Consider the following 18,066-nt stretch of genomic DNA (forward strand, 5'->3'; position numbering starts at 1 on the left):
AAAACTGAACATTAGAGCCTCCATGAAGATATACTAGTGGTAGTAAAACAATGTTAACTAAACGTATACATATTCATACAAAAACTATTAAGGAGGGACTGTAATTACTTAGATCCTACTTTAATCCTTAGAGCTGAATGGAGAACAGTGAGCAGAAACGGTGTGTGTGTGTGTGTGTATGTGTGTGTGTGTGTGTGTGTGTGTGTGTGTGTGTGTGTGTGTGTGTGTGTGTGTGTGTGTGTGTGTGTGTGTGTGAGAGGAGGAACAGAGAGAGGAGGTGATTATCAGGGGCCTCATTTATAAAGGGATATACGCTCAAAAAAATGGCGTACGCCAGTTTCTACGCAATGTTTGCGATTTATAAAATACTAACTTGACGGGAAAAGGTGCGGTCCTCCACGCAAACTCTAACCCATGCGTACGCACTAAGCACAAAAACGGAAGAGACGAGAAACTGCGACACCGTTGACAGAAGGAAAAATGGAGAGAAATATGTGGAAACAATACCATAAATAAAATGTTACCTCTCATTTATCATAGATGAAGAATTCCTTTTCAAACATTGTTTAAAGCCAATCTTAAAATGATTAAACAAACGCCTGTTTGAGACTCCTCAGTGGACCAAAAACATAACTTGGAGAAATAAATAAATACGGAAATGTTATTTAAAACCACCTCGAATATGTTGTGTTAATGTTATGAAATGTTTTCTCATAAATGATGCGGTAAGCAGGAGGACAGAATTACTTTAAACTGACGCCCTTTTGCATTTCTATAGGTTGTAGATACGAGCATGGTTTTATACTATCATGTTTAATCGTGTTTTATGCCGTTCGCCGCCTACTTGATAAGTCGCTCGTAAAACACAGGAGGTATGGAAACTAAGAACACCATATGTGGTACATTGTACAGCTAATATAACACAACACATTAGTTGTATTTCCTTTAACTGGTGGATTATGGATATATAGTTGCTGATCGACAGCTGGGACACAAACCACCACATAAAAAAAAACAATTCAGATCCAGTCGTCATGACTCCACTCCGAAGGGATTCCCCGATCATTTCTTACAGTTTCTCATCAAGGGGGTGTCTCCTGTCCCCAGTACAAACACACTGCCTGAAGAAGGCTATGTGTATTTTTTTTGTCATTAGACTTTTTCGGAGCACTTATTTATTTATTATCCGACCTCCATGCTGCTACTCTGGTTAAAGCTGCATCCACCAAACAATATGATTTATCTCGACCTCCCCAAAATAACCAAAATCTGACACGGTGTGAGATGTTTTTTTTAGCTGTTCTGTCGTCATTTCCTGCGATCTTCTCCATGCAGTCAGTCAAAATGAATGAATGGGCGTTTCTTTGACTATTTATAGGTAAATGTGGGCGTTACGTGAAGCCCGCAAAAGCTGCACCGCATTTCGAGTCGATTGTGATTTATAAAAGGGAAACCGGCGTAGGAAGTGCCGTACGCACTTTCCTCGCCGGGACGCAATGTTTGGTGAATCGGAAAATGTCGGAACATTTCTTTATCTATTTTTTGGATTTCTACTACGTAAGCAACCTTCCCACGTGAATCCTACGCACGGCGTTATAAATTGAGGCCCCAGAGCTTACCGCTCATCAGCTGCTTAACTCACACCGACCTGATTTAAGATGCATTTTGCTATCCACACCTCTGCCTCTCACTCCTCAGTCATGTTGGCATTATGTATTTCTTACTTTGTGAGAGACTCTAATAGGCTACTCCATTTTTGTCTTGATGCAACATAATATCAGAAACGATAATTTGGGTAACCCATACTGTAATGGCAATTTTATTATTGCAATGTCCTATATCCTTTGCCATTACTTCCCAGGAGGACTGGAGAGTGATCCAGACGCAGACACAAACATATAATTATCCGGTCATTTCCTGCAGTTTAGAATGTTGTTTATTCAGCGTTTTACATGCCAAGGTTTAATATACAGTCAATGGTTGTGGTGAGCATCTGCCGAGCTGATGACATCTCTTCCTCCTGTGTCCTCGTCCTTTCCTGTCACCTATGACCCCTTGCATACACCCGGTGCAGCTAAACCCCGCCACCAAGTGTTCAAAATAGTATTGCACTATACATTTAAATAAAATAAACTGACATGCCAACAACACCCATAAAATGGCTCCTACACATACACTAAAGACGATATTCTAAAGTTCATCCTCTTTAGATCTTTTCATGGTTCATGTAAAGCTAATATGAAGTCGTGTGAGGGTCGTTTGTTTTGTCATGTCCCGGTAACAGTCCTATATGTTAATATTAAGAAGTGGGAATTAAGGGAGGAGATAAGGCAAGGAGGGAGAAAGGAAAAAAAGAACAGAAGTAAAAAAGAGGGAAGGGAGAGAAGACGGGAAGGAGTAGAAAAATACTTACCCTTTTAGTACGTTTTATTAACACAACCATCCATTACATTATCTATTTTTAATTCTGTTCATTTAATTCTGGTTTAGAGCATTCTCTTACATATCTTACATGTGTCTTTCTAAGGCTGATATATCTTTATATGTCATTATTCCTCAGCTACAGCTCTCTCTGCTCATCGGCTGGAACCAGAGCAGGAAACGTTTCTTTACATCCCATCATGAGACAGGGTCCACTGATCCAGCTCTAATGAACCGCTCTGTCAACACTGTGTCAAATTAGCCGATATCAAATGACAATTTGCCAAGTCACTTAAATCCATGTTTCACTGGGCTGATAGTACTTCCAAAATGTTCAAGTGTCCCAGTAGATAAAAAGTCAGAGGGGAAATGAAGCCTAGAGGTTTCAGAACACATGAGTTTTTAGAGACAAGATTAAAAGACAGATAAAGGTCATTATATTGAAACTATTTCCTGTATTGTTGAGTAAGAACTGAGGCCATATAATGTGTTTGTTAGTGAGTTTAGGCCTGTGGGAAGTTTTTTCAAAACCTAGCTTCTTCCATAATTTTCAGCCCTTGTGAAAACCAAATAAGCATATAACTCACAATGTTGTAGTATTCTGGTTGGTTGAAAATAAATGTGAACGGACTTGGAGAGTTACAGAAAACCTTGATCAGTGCTGCTGTTATTTTACATTACGAAGGTTGTCACCGCAGTTCCACCTGTTGGTACGCTGTGGAACGGACTATTTGATCGGAATCAAAACTATATTTATTAAATCAATAAATAATTGTTTTCATCAATACTGTGCACTTGCTGCACATTATCCCATTAATATCTGATGTTGGTGCACAGTATCAATGACATATTCTCTTGGTAGCAACAACAGGCAGAAACAACTGAACAAATGCCTCGCTGTTCGTTCATCTGGTTGGTTGTCTAATCAGTGAGATCTCATGTTTTCTATTGTGTTTTCTTGTCTTGTGGGTTAAAACTCATGTTTGATCAAACATATCACACAGTACAATTGGTCAACAAATAGTCCAGTGGTGATAATACTTCAGTTGAACAATAGGCCTGAATGAATGATTCAGTTCAGTGGATATTGGAGCAACATTTATGAGCACAATGTCCAGTCATGTGGATGCGGCGCTAACCATCTACTGTACTGTGAGACTGCAGAAGAATGGGCGAGTGTGTGCATGAGTGAATACAATATACATACACATTGGGGCTTATCCGCCTGCGTGTGTCCATTTATCCTCTTGGTTAACTCTATAAGAATTCCCAGAGGAGCAGTAAATGTAGGTCATCCCCAGTTGAGCACTGAAATAAAGAACACCCTAATACCCAACAGCCGACACAGAGTCCCCCGTGACTTCCACTCTGGCATGTTCTCATCTGAATACCACGCATAAAGACATGCTCTCTTTTACCTTTACAAGATTATCTCTGCAAGATTTCTCCTAGATTGTTACAGTGCGCAGCAGAGTGCAGTTATGCACGTAACTGCAACCCCAAGCGTTTTATAATTCTTCCTCCTGTTATGTGTGCAACTGCAGGATGTTGTGTTGCACTGTGAGTTCTGTCAAATTGCCTCTGAGCACACAGCAGGGCTGTGGCTGATCCGGTGCAGTCACTAGACACAGAGTCAAATTTAAAAAGGGACTGGCTTTTTCCCTAAAGGGATCTCTGCAGTAAAACGAGTTATCTGTTTGTGTAATCTACAAAACTGCAGTCCAGATTAAAAAGAAGACAATAACAGAATGAGGTTTGATCCCTGATAAACCAGTAGCCTTGTTTCAAGAGGAAATCACAATTTACAACTAAGTATTTTCCTGTTTGATAAGCAAGTCTTTCACTTTTGCATCAATGTGTGTATTAATGAAATAATCTCTGATAAGAAGACCAGTTTGTTAATTTTCTCAACACACTGAAAAAACTAAATCCTGACTTAATATAAGGTTCAACTTAATGCAATTTCTGAGTCCTAAGTAGAGTTCAAGTTCATGCATTGTATTTTTTTACTTTCAAAAATTTGAACTTTGGAGTAATTCAGGGGGGAAATGTGACTGTCCATCTCATGAGACTCCAAAGAAAAAAGTCACTTGAAAATGGAGGCCAGATAATTGTCAGCTTTGTTGAGAGGACTGGGAAGCTGATTAATTTGGCTCGTCGTGTTATCACAGATCAGAACACTGTTCCCAGACTCAGGCAGCAGTGTGCTGGTTACTCATGACTAGCCATCGATGGAACAGCACATGTGAGGATTAAACTAGAAGAAAAAGAACATTGAAAAAAAGCAAATAAGTAAAATATAGTCAGGGCTAAAAGGTAATAAAGTCAAATCATTGTATCCAGTGATTGAATGTGTCCTCAATTCAAGTGCAAGGTGAAGGAAGGAGATTTGGTGTCTTTGCTGAGTCTTGGCACTTGAGTGCATCTATTCTCTGAGATGAGACATGGAGGGTTCTTTAAAAGAAAAAAAGGACAAAGCCTTGTTGAACTGAGCAACCCTGAGAGGATGGCAGACCTCCCTTTCTAAATTGAGCTCACTATCTACAATGAAAGAAAGCTTGCAAGGAAAACCGGTTTGTAAATGCAAAGGTATGAAAACATGAAATATTTTGTAGTGAAGATTAAAGTTTCCGAGAGGAAAATTAAGGACTGTCTGACGAATGAAACATCAGTATTTCTGGGAAAATGTGACGTGACTCACATCACTGATCACAGGCTTTCAAGATGTAGCTGCCATTGAGAAGGAAATGAACCTGCTATCAGAGGCTTCATGATGGGACAGGAGAACAGGGTCACCTGCTGTTGGAGCTCAAAGGGGACCTATCATGCCAAATGCACTTTTTAATGTCTTTTATACATAAATGTATGTCCCCGGTGTGTCAGGGAACTCACGCAGCGTCAGAAAATCAGAGCTAACCTGTACTGGAGAGCATGTGTGTGAAGAAGCAGGAAATAAAAAGGAACTCACCTTGTGGTATAACCGGCAAGAGAGAAAGCCTTTGAGCTCCATACTGTTTCAGAAATAATCCTTGATAATCCATGATATGGCGTTTCATCACGGCAGTATCTGCGAATAATGTGGCGAATGTCCCCGCATGAGCAGGCATAAGCTCCGCCCCTCTTTTTGATCAACATTTTTTTTTTGTAAAGCTTTATACCCAAAATCAGCACTTTTGAAACAGGAAGTGAAATAGAAGGATATGAGGCATGGCTAGAATGGGTGATCTGTTTGGTATTTTGAGCAAAACACTTCTTAGACATGTTTTTTATATATTTGTATATATCTGAGACCTATGCTATTGCCTAAAAATAGCATGATAGGTGACCTTTAAAATGTCATGTCATAATACTCTTAAAGTCAGAGACGGGAGAAGTACTCGGATATTGTACTAAAGTAAAGGTAGAAGTAAAAGAGAGTAGGAATGCTCTGTTGTTGGGCGGCAGGCAGGTGCGGCCACAAATAGAGAATCGGGTGCCTAAGACAAAAAAAGAGGACAGGAGGTTCATGGGGCTGGCCGGCTACAACAGGCAGTTTATCCGGTCCTTCTCCGAGCTGACCAGTTAAGAAAGCTCTCTGTAGTAAACCGCTCCTATACACTAAGTTCTCTCTCCCTTTCGTGTTGCAGACCTTCGTCTCCAACAGCGGGGCGGGGGCCGTTTTGTCCCAGGAGCTGGAGGAGGTCGACCCTCCCGTACTGTACAAGTGGACAAGTGAGTTTGGCAATTTACTTGTCCGAATACATTTTTCACTTGTCCAGAATGGACAAAAATTGGGGCCACTGGAATCTTCTTCTTCGCCATCGTATTTTACATTTTCCCAGGGTTTTTACGACACCGCTAACGTAAGTGAGTGGTAAGATTTTATTGCATCACACATAGGGTTGGGTATCGTTTGGATTTGAACGATTCCGGTTCTGCTTTTCGATTCCGGTTATTTTTGGTTCTCGATTCCGGTTCTTTGAGAGGGTAAAAATAAGTCCCATGACAAACTGGGAGAAAAATATATTTATGAAAACATTAAGTCAAATCTGTATTCCTATTTACAAATCACTTCATACTGTTTAATTTCTTACGGTTATTGAATACAATTATATAAAAATAATCTCTGCATTGTTTAGTTAGTTCTAAGTGGTGCAGTTTGAGAATGTACAATTGGTCCAGTCTCCTCTGATTTTACACTGCAACCTGCCTGTGAGACACAGTCCAACACACATCTCCAACACATAGGCCTAATAATAATAATAATAATAATAATAATACATTATATTTATAGCCTAAGGCCTAGCGCTTTTATACAACTCAAAGACGCTTGCACGCTTACGGCCCGTCTACACTACAGGCATTGAAAAATGCTTTCAACGCTTCGCCCATTCACTTGAATGGGGTGACGTAGAAGATTTTTAATCTTCGCCGAACTGCATTGTGGGGAGCATGGCATGGCTTTGCAAGCATCACGAGCATCTATCGGCATCAAAAGTTGAACAATGTTCAACTTTGAGGCTCGATGCTTGGCATCAGCCAATCAAATCCCGTTTATGCAAATCCCGCCAGTGCAAGCGCTAGCCAATCAAACCGCGTGCAAGCTGGGAGAGCCAGACCGCAGTTCATTTCCTGATATTCCAAACGAGATATTACGGTAGCAAATCACCCGGTTCTTTACGACCAGAACTATTTACCGGGATACAAACCGGAGGAACCAGGCATGGAGGGAGGTGGCAGAGACAGTGGGTGAAACTGGTAGGTTTTTCGCCTGTTCAGAGAGTTTATATAGACAAGTTTACGCGCCAAAACACGGGTAGCGCCATGACACTACACAAATGCACTTAATTTCCGCCGGAAGTCTTTTGCACAGCGTCTGTCGGTGTAAACCGATGTAAACAGTCAGACGGGCACTGGTGTAAACACAGCGATTTCGATGCTAACAGTGATGCTAGCTTGGGAACACGATTCTACTTCTTTGACTGGAGATGGCGTTACTCTCCCCCACCCGAATTCAGTGCAAAACTGGGAGGATAACATGACGACGTGGCCCAGCATAAAACCAAAATAAACGGCCTTATTTAGGTCATGCCCACAGGAGCCAACAGTTGTCTGTTGTTTACATAATGCACAATTTACATGATCTCTTTATGCTGTGCAATATATCATATGTGCCTGTACTGTTTGAGTGAAAATAAAGTTTGATGTAATTTAATTTCATTATTGCACTGTTATTGCATTATTGCATTTCATATGTTCCTTAGAGTGCTACAATTTCTTTTAACACAGTTCATCATTCATATTAAGCTCATACTGTACATAAATAACACTGAATTAATTAATTGTTGAGAGGAAACTAAAGAAATGGCTTCAACAAGAAAGATCACATGTTTAATCCTAACAGGTATTACAAATTAAAATATAAAAGCAGCCCACACAATTACATCACTATGAAAATATTCATATATAATATTAAAAAATACAATGCATGCAGTATTTGTTGTGTTTATCTGTATTTAATGAACAACATGGCTGGGTGCTGGTTTGTGGTCGTAGCACTCTCTATCTAACCACTCGTTCAGGTGCTTTCTCGAGTGATTGCAACCAACTACCGCACACGTAGTTCCCGAACCACTTTTCTTCATGTTGTAATTGTTATATCCTCTTTGTCTCTGCGATATCAGTGCTTTGTCGGCACAACGGAGCTAGCTAGCAAAACAAACCCAGTCCGCCAAATCGGAAGTGCATTGCATCGAAGGGAGGAGTTCAGGATGTAGAGCGGAAACGGCTCAATAACTTGTGTATCCAGTTTACTTCGTTTTAAAATTGCTATTGCTTTGTATGTCGGGGGCGGGAGATTCATGTGACTGGTTGTTGGTCGCGTTGCTCGCAAAAAATCGCCAAGCTTCAGACACGCCCAGCTTCAAGATTTTTTTATGCCTGTAGTGTAGACGGGCCGTTACACATGTCCTGCAATACACATGCTGCAGCTGCCCAGCTGCTCACTGTTTGTAAAAGTAAATAAATAGTATTTTCATTTCAATAATGTAGCTACTTTCTATACCCTGCTTCATAAACAATACTGACATCCCTGTGCTCCTCCGAGTCTGGGGGTCCGGGGATGTGAGGACAGCGCGAGGACACAGACAGGGAGGCTGCTTCACTTCATAAAAGGAAATGGCGGTCAATATTAACAACACATGAGCAAAAACGCTTAATAACCTTCATTACGTGTTAGAGAAAGAACATAAGAAAGTTTGACAAAGATGAGGCTGTTAAACGGGCAGTGAATCCGCTGTGTGTAGAAAGAGAGAGAGAGACGCTGAGCTGCACCATGCAGCGAACAGCTGATACGGAGCATAGAGAGAGAGCTGCGGTCCGCGGGGTTCCGCCTCCTGTCCTCACAACTCTTATTAATCTCTATACCGGACAATTGTTATTTGTTCCTACTCGGAACCAAGTTTTGCTTCCCAACCCTGCCACTGTGCTACACTTCCCGCCCCGCTCCGCCCCGCCACGTCTAACTGTACAGAAAGCGGCAAGATGCATTTCCTTAGGAATCGACAAGCAGAACCGAAACTAACATTTCTAAACGAACAATGGCGGACACGTACAATTTGCGAATGAGTTCTGCCTTTTGTAAACTGAATTTATCAATAATTTGTCAATAAATGAGGGCGAAATACGTCACTTGTCCGCCGGACAAGTCAATTGAAAGATCTACTTTTCCGATATTGTAAATAACACGTCCCGGACGGTGGGACGTGTACTTTTTCGCACACTGTGCAGCCACAGGCCGGGTAACCGGATGGTCGTGGCTGATTTTGTCTCTCGCTCGGCGGAGGGGGGAGTCAGCTTTCGGCTTTCCCGGCCTGAGTCGGTGTATGTGGCAGCGGGGTGTGGTTACAGCACCGGCTGCTGGAGTGATGGGAGCGGTTCGGTCGGAGACCGGACAGCTGATCAGAATCAGGTAATCAGTCACTCAATAAAAGCATGTTGGTAACCTGGTTCTGGTCTGTCTTGCAGTAGGCTGGGTCCTGGGAGGACGTTTGGGCCTCACAAACGGACGCCATAAAGACCCCGCACCGTTTTAAGTGTTTCTTTGTGTTCTTGGCTTTCTTTTTGGGATAATAAACCTGTGTTGGTTCACCGAAATACTTCTCTTTCCGTCCTTTTTAAACTGTGTGTGAGCGGAGGTGCTCATTAATCAAAATCTAACTGACTAAAGGTACTACAAGTACAAAGAAACATAAAATGGAGATATTCAAATAATTTACAATTGCTTCAAAATTGTACTTATATACACCGTTCTGGGGCCTCAAGGGATATACGCTCAAAAAATGGCGTACGGCAGTTTCTACGCAATGTTTGCGATTTATAAAATACTAACTTGACGGGAAAACGTGCGGTCCTCCACGCAAACTCTAACCCATGCGTACGCACTAAGCAAAAAAACGGGAGAGACGAGAAACTGCGACACCGTTGGCAGAAGGAAAAATTGAGAGAAATATGTGGAAACAATACCATAAATAAAATGTTACCTGTCATTTATCATATATGAAGAATTCATTTTCAAACATTGATTAAAGCCAATCTTAAAATGATTTAACAAACACCTGTTTGAGGCTCCTCAGTGCACACAAAAACATAACTTGGAGAAATAAATAAATACGGATGTTATTTAAAACCACCTCGAATATGTTGTGTTAATGTTATGAAATGTTTTCTCATAAATGATGCGGTAAGCAGGAGGACATAATTACGTCTAAACTGATGCCGTTTTGCATTTCTATAGGTTGTAGATACGAGCTTGGTTTTATATATGTTTAATACATGTTTAATCGTGTTTTATGCCGTTTGCCAAGACTTGATAAGTCGCTCGTAAAACACAGGAGGTATGGAAACTAAGAGCACCATATGTGGTAAATTGTACAGCGAATATAACACAACACATTAGTTGTGTTTCCTTTAAGTGGTGGATATAAAGTTGCTGCGGAGGGGGGGGGGGGGGGGTTGAGATGCACAGGCTGCAGTGGAAACGCTGCGCACAGCTGATCGACAGCTGGGACACAAACCACCAAATACAAAAACATAATTCAGATCCAGCCGTCAGGACTCCACTCCGGAGGGATTCCCCGATCATTCCTTACAGTTTCTCATCAAGGGGGGGGGGGGGTCTCCTGTCCCCGGTACAAACACACTGCCTGAGGAAGGCTATGTGTATTTTTGTTGTCATTAACCTTTTTCGGACCACTTATATATTTATTTTGGTGACGATCCGACCTCCATGCTGCTACTCTGGTTCAAACTGCATCCACCAAACAATATAATTTATCTCGACCTCCCCAAAATAACCAAAATCTGACACGGTGTGAGATGTTTTTTTTAGCTGTTCTGTCGTCATTTCCTGCGATCTGCATGCAGTCAGTCAAAAATAAATGAATGAAAGGGCGTTTCTTTGACTATTTATAGGCAAATATGGGTGTTACGTGAAGCCCGCAAAAGCTGCACCGCATTTCGAGTCGGTTGTGATTTATAAAGGGAAACCGGCGTAGGAAGTGCCATACGCACTTTCCTCGCCGGTACGCAATGTTTGGTGAATTGGAAAGTGGTGGAAAATGTATGGACCTACTTTTCGGATTTCTACTACGTAAGCAACCTTCCCACGTCAATCCTACGCACGGCGTTATACATGAGGCCCCTGGGGTTAATGTGCTGCATGTCCCTGTTTCAGAATTCTACAGGGGTTTGGAAATGTCCGGACTACCCCAGATGATGAGGTGACCACGGTTCTTTAGTCAAAGGTACTGTTATCAGTAGGAGTGATATTTACTGCCAAGTTACATATTATAGTAATAATATCATCTTACTGCTGAGGGTACATCTCCAGGCTCTGGATGAAAACTTTATCCTAACCCTAACCCGAGGGTAAAAAGACAAATAATAACACATTCAGATTGAATGAGTTCTCTCCTCTCCCCCTCCTTCTCCACTACGGCTAATTTCCCCTGGCAATAACATTGACATTAGCATCTCCCAGTCCTACAATGAAAGAACAGATCATTCATCCAACTACTCATTTTTTTATTTATTATTCAACGAAAACAAGACCGTCTTCGTGATCGGAGACGACATGAACCCGGGCTTGGCTCACTACATCCCCATCCTCCAACTTGATGGCCATCCAGGAGCCAGAGTGGAACGACTCCTCAGAATATGCCTCCCCATCCTACCACCCAGCAACCCTTGTCGTTTTATTAGCCCTCAGCAGTGAAAAACGGAACCCAAAACACACCGTCCAAGATTTTGCATCACTGTCTAAGCCAAGGTTCCTCATTGCGCGGCTCGTGAGCCTCATGCAACTCGCCAAGCTTTAATTGGTGGCTCGCATGACAGTAGGCTAAATAAAGGGGTGATAGACAGGGGTGCACATAATAATAATAATAATAATAATAATAATAATAATAATAATAATAATAATAATAATGATAATAACAATAATAAATTGAATTTATATAGCCCTTTTAAAGTCTCAAAGTCACATAACGCAGGTACGCATTCGCGGCAAACATCTGATATGCGTAGCGTCACTTGTGTCACTAAGCGTCTTTGCGTACCTGATAGGTCATCAAAACAAAACACATATTTGGTCTACACGTGTTTCTTGTTGTATTTGACTATTATGTCCAAAACACTAAAATACACTAAGCAGCCACTTTGGCGTTTTGCTCCCTGCAAAAAATCTTCTGACTTTCGGACGAGCCGAACCGCACATGCCGTCACCGACAGACCTGTGAAGCTTTTCCAGGAGGCAGGCTTAGATCGCTGGACAACTAAGTTGGTTGCCGTGTGCACAGGCGGGGCTGCTGTTAACGTCAGTATGTACAACATAATTGTGCCAAAACTACGCCAACCGGCTGCGGTGGGAGACTCCCCTGTGTGCACATTCTGTGATCCGTGCACACACTGGAGAACTGCGCAAAATCAGCTGATCACAACGTTCACGCTCTGTGGTCAAGCTGCTGCAGTTTCTTTTACAAAAAGGTGGAGCAAAACACACAGCTACAAACTTACTCAGGGTGTTAATGGAAGAGTTTAATAATAATAATAATAATACATTTATTTTATATAGCGCTTTTCCGAGTGCTCAAAGACGCTTTGCATTACAGTATTGGTTGGCTACATTGCATATTGTATGTTCTGGTGGAATGACAGATTAATAAGCAGACATGCTTATTATAACTGTGTGCAGCTTTTCATACTTTGCGGTATGAGTGGCTCTCTTATTGACTTTGTCCTATCAATGCGGCTCGCATGTATAAAATAGTGAACACCACTGGTCTAAGCAATCACGCACCACCTTCCCCAATGCAGATGTTTATTTCTCCCTCCTCTTTTCCCCACATCCCACCTCAACACAGCAACTGACCCTCACAATAATCAACAAAGCCACAGCCAAACACTTTCAGACACTCACAGCCCTCCCACAAGACACATTCAATATAGAAGAGGATCATCTCACTTGGAACACAACCAGAGTCCAACACATATTCAGGAACTGGTGCAATCAACCCCAACTTCATGACATATAACTACACACACAAACCCACAGATCGGTAGTGTAAAGTAATTAGGGACGGGTAACGGGCCCCGGTATTAAACGGGCCCCGGGGCTGAATTATTAAAGACCGTGGTACCGTTAAGCTCCGACATTATCGGTATTGTTATCGGTACTGAAGACATGTAAAAAGTATATGTCATATGTATTATTGCTACGCAGACATTATATTGCAGTTTTAGTGTCGCCAACTCCGTTTCTAATACGCAAAAAGACTGCAAAATGCGTCCATGATTATTTTTTGTATTTTCGATCTTTCCAATCGAGATGAGAGATCTCTCTCCCCCGCCTGCTTGCCAGGGGGCGGGGCAGTTTACACACACGCAGCCGCTATATGCAGCAACACACACACACACATGGAGGAGATTGCAGAGAGAACGCGCTCCGAGGTGTGGTTAAACTTTACCCGTCTCCAGGTGGATAATGCTCGTTACCAAAATAGTTTATCATGGCGGTAACACGAGCAATTTGTCTAAACATTTAGCAAAAGTGCACCACATTCAGATGGAGAAATGCACCGTTTTCACGAGTAACTTTTCCACTTCAGGTATTATGTATGCTAGCAGCAACACACAGAGTTAACTCAATTATACAAACATGGGTTAATGATTAGAGGTAACTGAGTTATTTATTTTGTTAAAGTTTCAGCTATTCTGTTTACAATCCTGTCATCAGATTATTTAGGATTTGTTAAAACATTGTTGTTTCTTTTGATGTGAAATATTATGTATTTAATTTAAATAAAAAGCAATTTCATTTTGTTCACAATTTGTTTAGTTAGTTTACCTTATTCTGCTCTCCAAAATAACCGATAAGAGTACCGTTAAAAGTCCGGACTGATAAGCGGTATCGATAAAAGTAGTAGTACCGTTAAAACCTATACCCCTAAAAGTAATCCTAACCAGGAACCCCTAACCTCAACCTAAACCTAACCGAAGGATAAAAAGACAAAACCCAACACATTCAGACTGAACACCCCGGCTCTCAGTGCCCTACCTGTGCTGCTCTGGATGGTCCTGACGGTGGTGGCGGATGTGCGTGGCGGGGAGGAGGGCAGCAGGAGCAGCGGCCTCCCCCCTTCTCCTTCCTCGTCCCCTGAACAGCCTTGATCGATCGCCCGGACATAACTGTGGCTCCGCATCCGGAAGTATCCAGGCATAGGCAGGGTGTCCATGGTGTCCATGCGGTTCATGGCAGCTTCCAATGCCTGGGCCTGCATCTCACTGTAGACCTGCTCACACACCTGCTCGATCTGCCCATTCACCTCCACCTCACTCAGCTGGAGGAGGGGGAGGGAGGACATCATAGAGAGAAAAGGGGAGAAACAGAGAACAATAAAGAGGACGGAAGTTGGTGAAACGACTGGTGTTATTTATTATCGATTAAGAGGCTGCCTATTGTTTGTCAAAGTTTGAGCTTGAAGAGATACGTTGGGTGTTCCGTTTGAAAATACTTTAAGGAGGTAGGGCTGTACCCGAATATCCGAATATTCGTTCGTTGGAGTACTATTCAGGTTTCAATTTCGTTATTTGGATATTCGTTTTGTTTGTTTTTTCCCCGTTTTTTTTCAAATTGAATTTATTGAAATCTCCAATATCAACGTAAGAGCTTGTGCCTCTTTGGGGGGTGCTAACACTTAACCATAAACGTTATCGTTTACTTTCTCCGTCTTTATATGTAGATATTACTTTTCTCCGTTAATCTCCGTCACATTGTTTCCATAGCAACAACAACTTCCTGTCAACAGCGCTAACTCTCCTTCAAAATAAAAGCATGTCCATATAGACATATAGACAAGTTTACGCGCCAAAACACGGGTAGCGCCATAACCCTACACAAATGCACTTAATTTCCGCCGGAAGTCTTTTGCACAGCGTCTGTCGGTGTAAACCGGTGTAAACAGTCAGACGGGCACTGGTGTAAACACAGCGATTTCGATGCTAACAGTGATGCTAGCTTGGGAACACGATTCTACTTCTTTGACTGGAGATGGCGTTACTCTCCCCCATCCGAATTCAGTGCAAAACTGGGAGGATAACATGACGACGTGGCCCAGCATAACGTACAGCAAAATTTGCTCCTACTTCGTTCAATCCATGGCAATAGATGGAAAAGCAATGGACAGTCTGAAGGCTGCGCACATTCTACTTTGCCCACATGCTCCCGAAAATTGTTGACGATTTTGTTGAGGGAAGGTTACAGTTCTGCAGTAAATATCTCAGCATTTTAAAACCAAAATAAACTGCCTTATTTAGGTCATGCCCACAGGAGCCAACAGTTGTCTGTTGTTTACATAATGCACAATTTACATGATCTCTTTATGCTGTGCAATATATCATATGTGCCTGTACTGTTTGAGTGAAAATAAAGTTTGATGTAATTTAATTTCATTATTGCACTGTTATTGCATTATTGCATTTCATATGTTCCTTAGAGTGCTACAATTTCTTTTAACACAGTTCATCATTCATATTAAGCTCATACTGTACATAAATAACACTGAATGAATTAATTGTTGAGAGGAAACTAAAGAAATGGCTTCAACAAGAAAGATCACATGTTTAATCCTAACAGGTATTACAAATTAAAATATAAAAGCAGCCCACACAATTACATCACTATGAAAATATTCATATATAATATTAAAAAATACAATGCATGCAGTATTTTTTGTGTTTATCTGTATTTAATGAACAACATGGCTGGGTGCTGGGTGCTGGTTTGTGGTCGTAGCACTCTCTATCTAACCACTCGTTCAGGTGCTTTCTCGAGTGATTGCAACCAACTACCGCACACGTAGTTCCCGAACCACTTTTCTTCATGTTGTAATTGTTATATCCTCTTTGTCTCTGCGATATCAGTGCTTTGTCGGCACAACGGAGCTAGCTAGCAAAACAAACCCAGTCCGCCAAAACGGAAGTGCATTGCATCGAAGGGAGGAGTTCAGGATGTAGAGCGGAAACGGCTCAATAACTTGTGTATACAACTGCAACGAAAGTAACAAGCACAATGCGTCATCCTTTTCAATTCCAAAGAACACACATTGGGTTACATTAACAAATAACTATAAAACAACAATACTCTAGAATAACAAAATGAATGCCGTGAATAAACCGAAATACACGTGTTGAAGCGGTTCGCTGCTGATTACTACCCCCCCTCCCCCCCCGCGCGGGCCGAATATTCGCTGCTGATTACTACCGAATATCCGGAGCCCGATAAATGGTATTCGGGACAGCCCTATAAGGAGGGCATGCTTGCTGGCATCTGCTTGATTCCTTGGTTTGAGGGTTATTGGTTTGTTCACTAGGGGTTTGAAGAACCGAATTTGGCATTTTATTAGAGGAGGGAGGGGCTTGCGGTTTCCATCCAGCTCTGGGCTGTAGCTATTCAGATGGATTAAGAGAACTGGATACAGTGTCAGAGGCGGGCCCTCGTCCATTTCTATGAGAGCTGCTCAGTGCCGCATGAAGGCAAAATGGAAGTTGTAATACCGCAGTTTGGCCACTAACATTTGCTCAACCGAGTGGCGCAGTTCCTGGGGGCTCGGCTAGGAAAAGGGGAAAGGATTGCTACAGGGGGCTGGACCGTAACCGTCATTCTTGGTGGAGCTCTCAGTTGTTGACACCACATGGCACCACTTGAGTTTCAGTCTGCATTATTTAAGGGTGGAGCCTGGAACATTGGATGTGGTGCCACTCGGAGCTCCTGTTGCCAGATAAGCTTTCTCTGAAGGAGAATAAGTACCTCTAAAGAAACTTCTCCCACTTGAGAAAAATCTTGTGGGCGTATCTCTTTCTAGCACATCCATTTACTGAAGAGGTGGGAATTGAATCTGCTCCAAGTGGTAGTTCTAACCCCTGCTTCATCTCATGCACTGACGACTCACACATGTTTGGTTACCCTTATTAAATATGTTAAATAATAATAAATAAAGCTGCATCCTAAACCAATGGTCAAGAGTCGCAGACACAAATACACAAACTTATACATTGAATATTTAGAGTTTGGAGAGTTGATGGTTAAAAAAACACATGATGAATACTAAGATGCTGTACTGTTTACTGTGTATATGATGTTGTGTGACGACAGAGAGGAAGATTCTCTAAACAGAGATTAGAGTTTTGGTTTCTGAACAGACTTGCACTTATCGTTACGACAGCGTTACTGTAGGTGATTTACTGTCAAACTTTATTAAACTGTTTTCCTATATATTAATGAGGATACCACTGCTGTGCCTTCTGCATTTAGAACAGGGGTGGGCAAACCTTTTGGCTCGGGGGCCACTATGAGTTTTAAATTTGACAGACGGGCCGGGCCAGTAGCAGATTGGTAAAAAAATATTTAGCTGTTCACTCCTCATTATACACTCTGTACTCAATGTTGACTTCTATTTTCTTTGGTCCACTCATTGTTACAGATACAGGTTCAAAGGAGAATTAGGTTCAAAGGTGAATTATTGCGTCATTGCGTCATGGTTTGCGTCATGACGTAATCATTTACGTGCCTTCTTATGACCCACACAGCGTTTTACGTCGCTGATTTTCTCCGCAACACCGCTCACAACAACATCAATAGAGGACTGCGTCGGGTATTTTTTAATTATACGAAGCCAGATTAAATTAAAGGACTACTTCTCCAACCTTGTACCTTTCTCCAGAGTGCCGTGGTGTATTGTTTATGAATATGGTTCAGCTGCATTACCGCCCGCTGCAATGCTGCTCGTCTACCGGGGTTTATTCTCCCGTTAACTCGCGGCAGCGGCCTCTGTAAAGTTTTCTTTTTCTGACTGTCACACAAGCAGCTGATAAATATCCCCCATCCCCATAAGTGAATGTGTTTTAAGTCTGAAAGCTGTTTGGCATCACAACACTGTTATGAAAGTTTCTCTGGCATTCTACAGGTGATGTTAGCTAATCAGACTATCTTGACTACTTGTTGCTATCATATTGTGGCATAAGCCGTTTTCTACACGCATATTTTACCAGCGCAGTTTTTGTTATGATTTTACTTGTGATGGCCACATGTAGCCCATGTATTGATTCCAT

At 41.9% G+C, this 18,066-nt stretch overlaps 1 protein-coding gene across 2 annotated transcripts in view; it reads right to left on the minus strand.

Moving 5' to 3' along the window:
• Positions 1–18,066, minus strand: part of LOC307020585 (disks large-associated protein 1-like) — a 261,124-nt gene that overhangs the window by 67,322 nt on the left and 175,736 nt on the right. For both annotated transcript variants that reach the window (XM_079652039.1, XM_079652040.1), the window contains exon 6: positions 14,015–14,297. In XM_079652039.1, coding sequence (XP_079508165.1) covers positions 14,015–14,297 — 283 coding nt within the window. The remainder of the gene's footprint in view (positions 1–14,014; positions 14,298–18,066) is intronic.

The sequence above is a fragment of the Notothenia rossii genome (genome assembly GCF_949606895.1).
Source record: "Notothenia rossii genome assembly, chromosome: 9".
Lineage (NCBI taxonomy): Eukaryota > Metazoa > Chordata > Actinopteri > Perciformes > Nototheniidae > Notothenia > Notothenia rossii.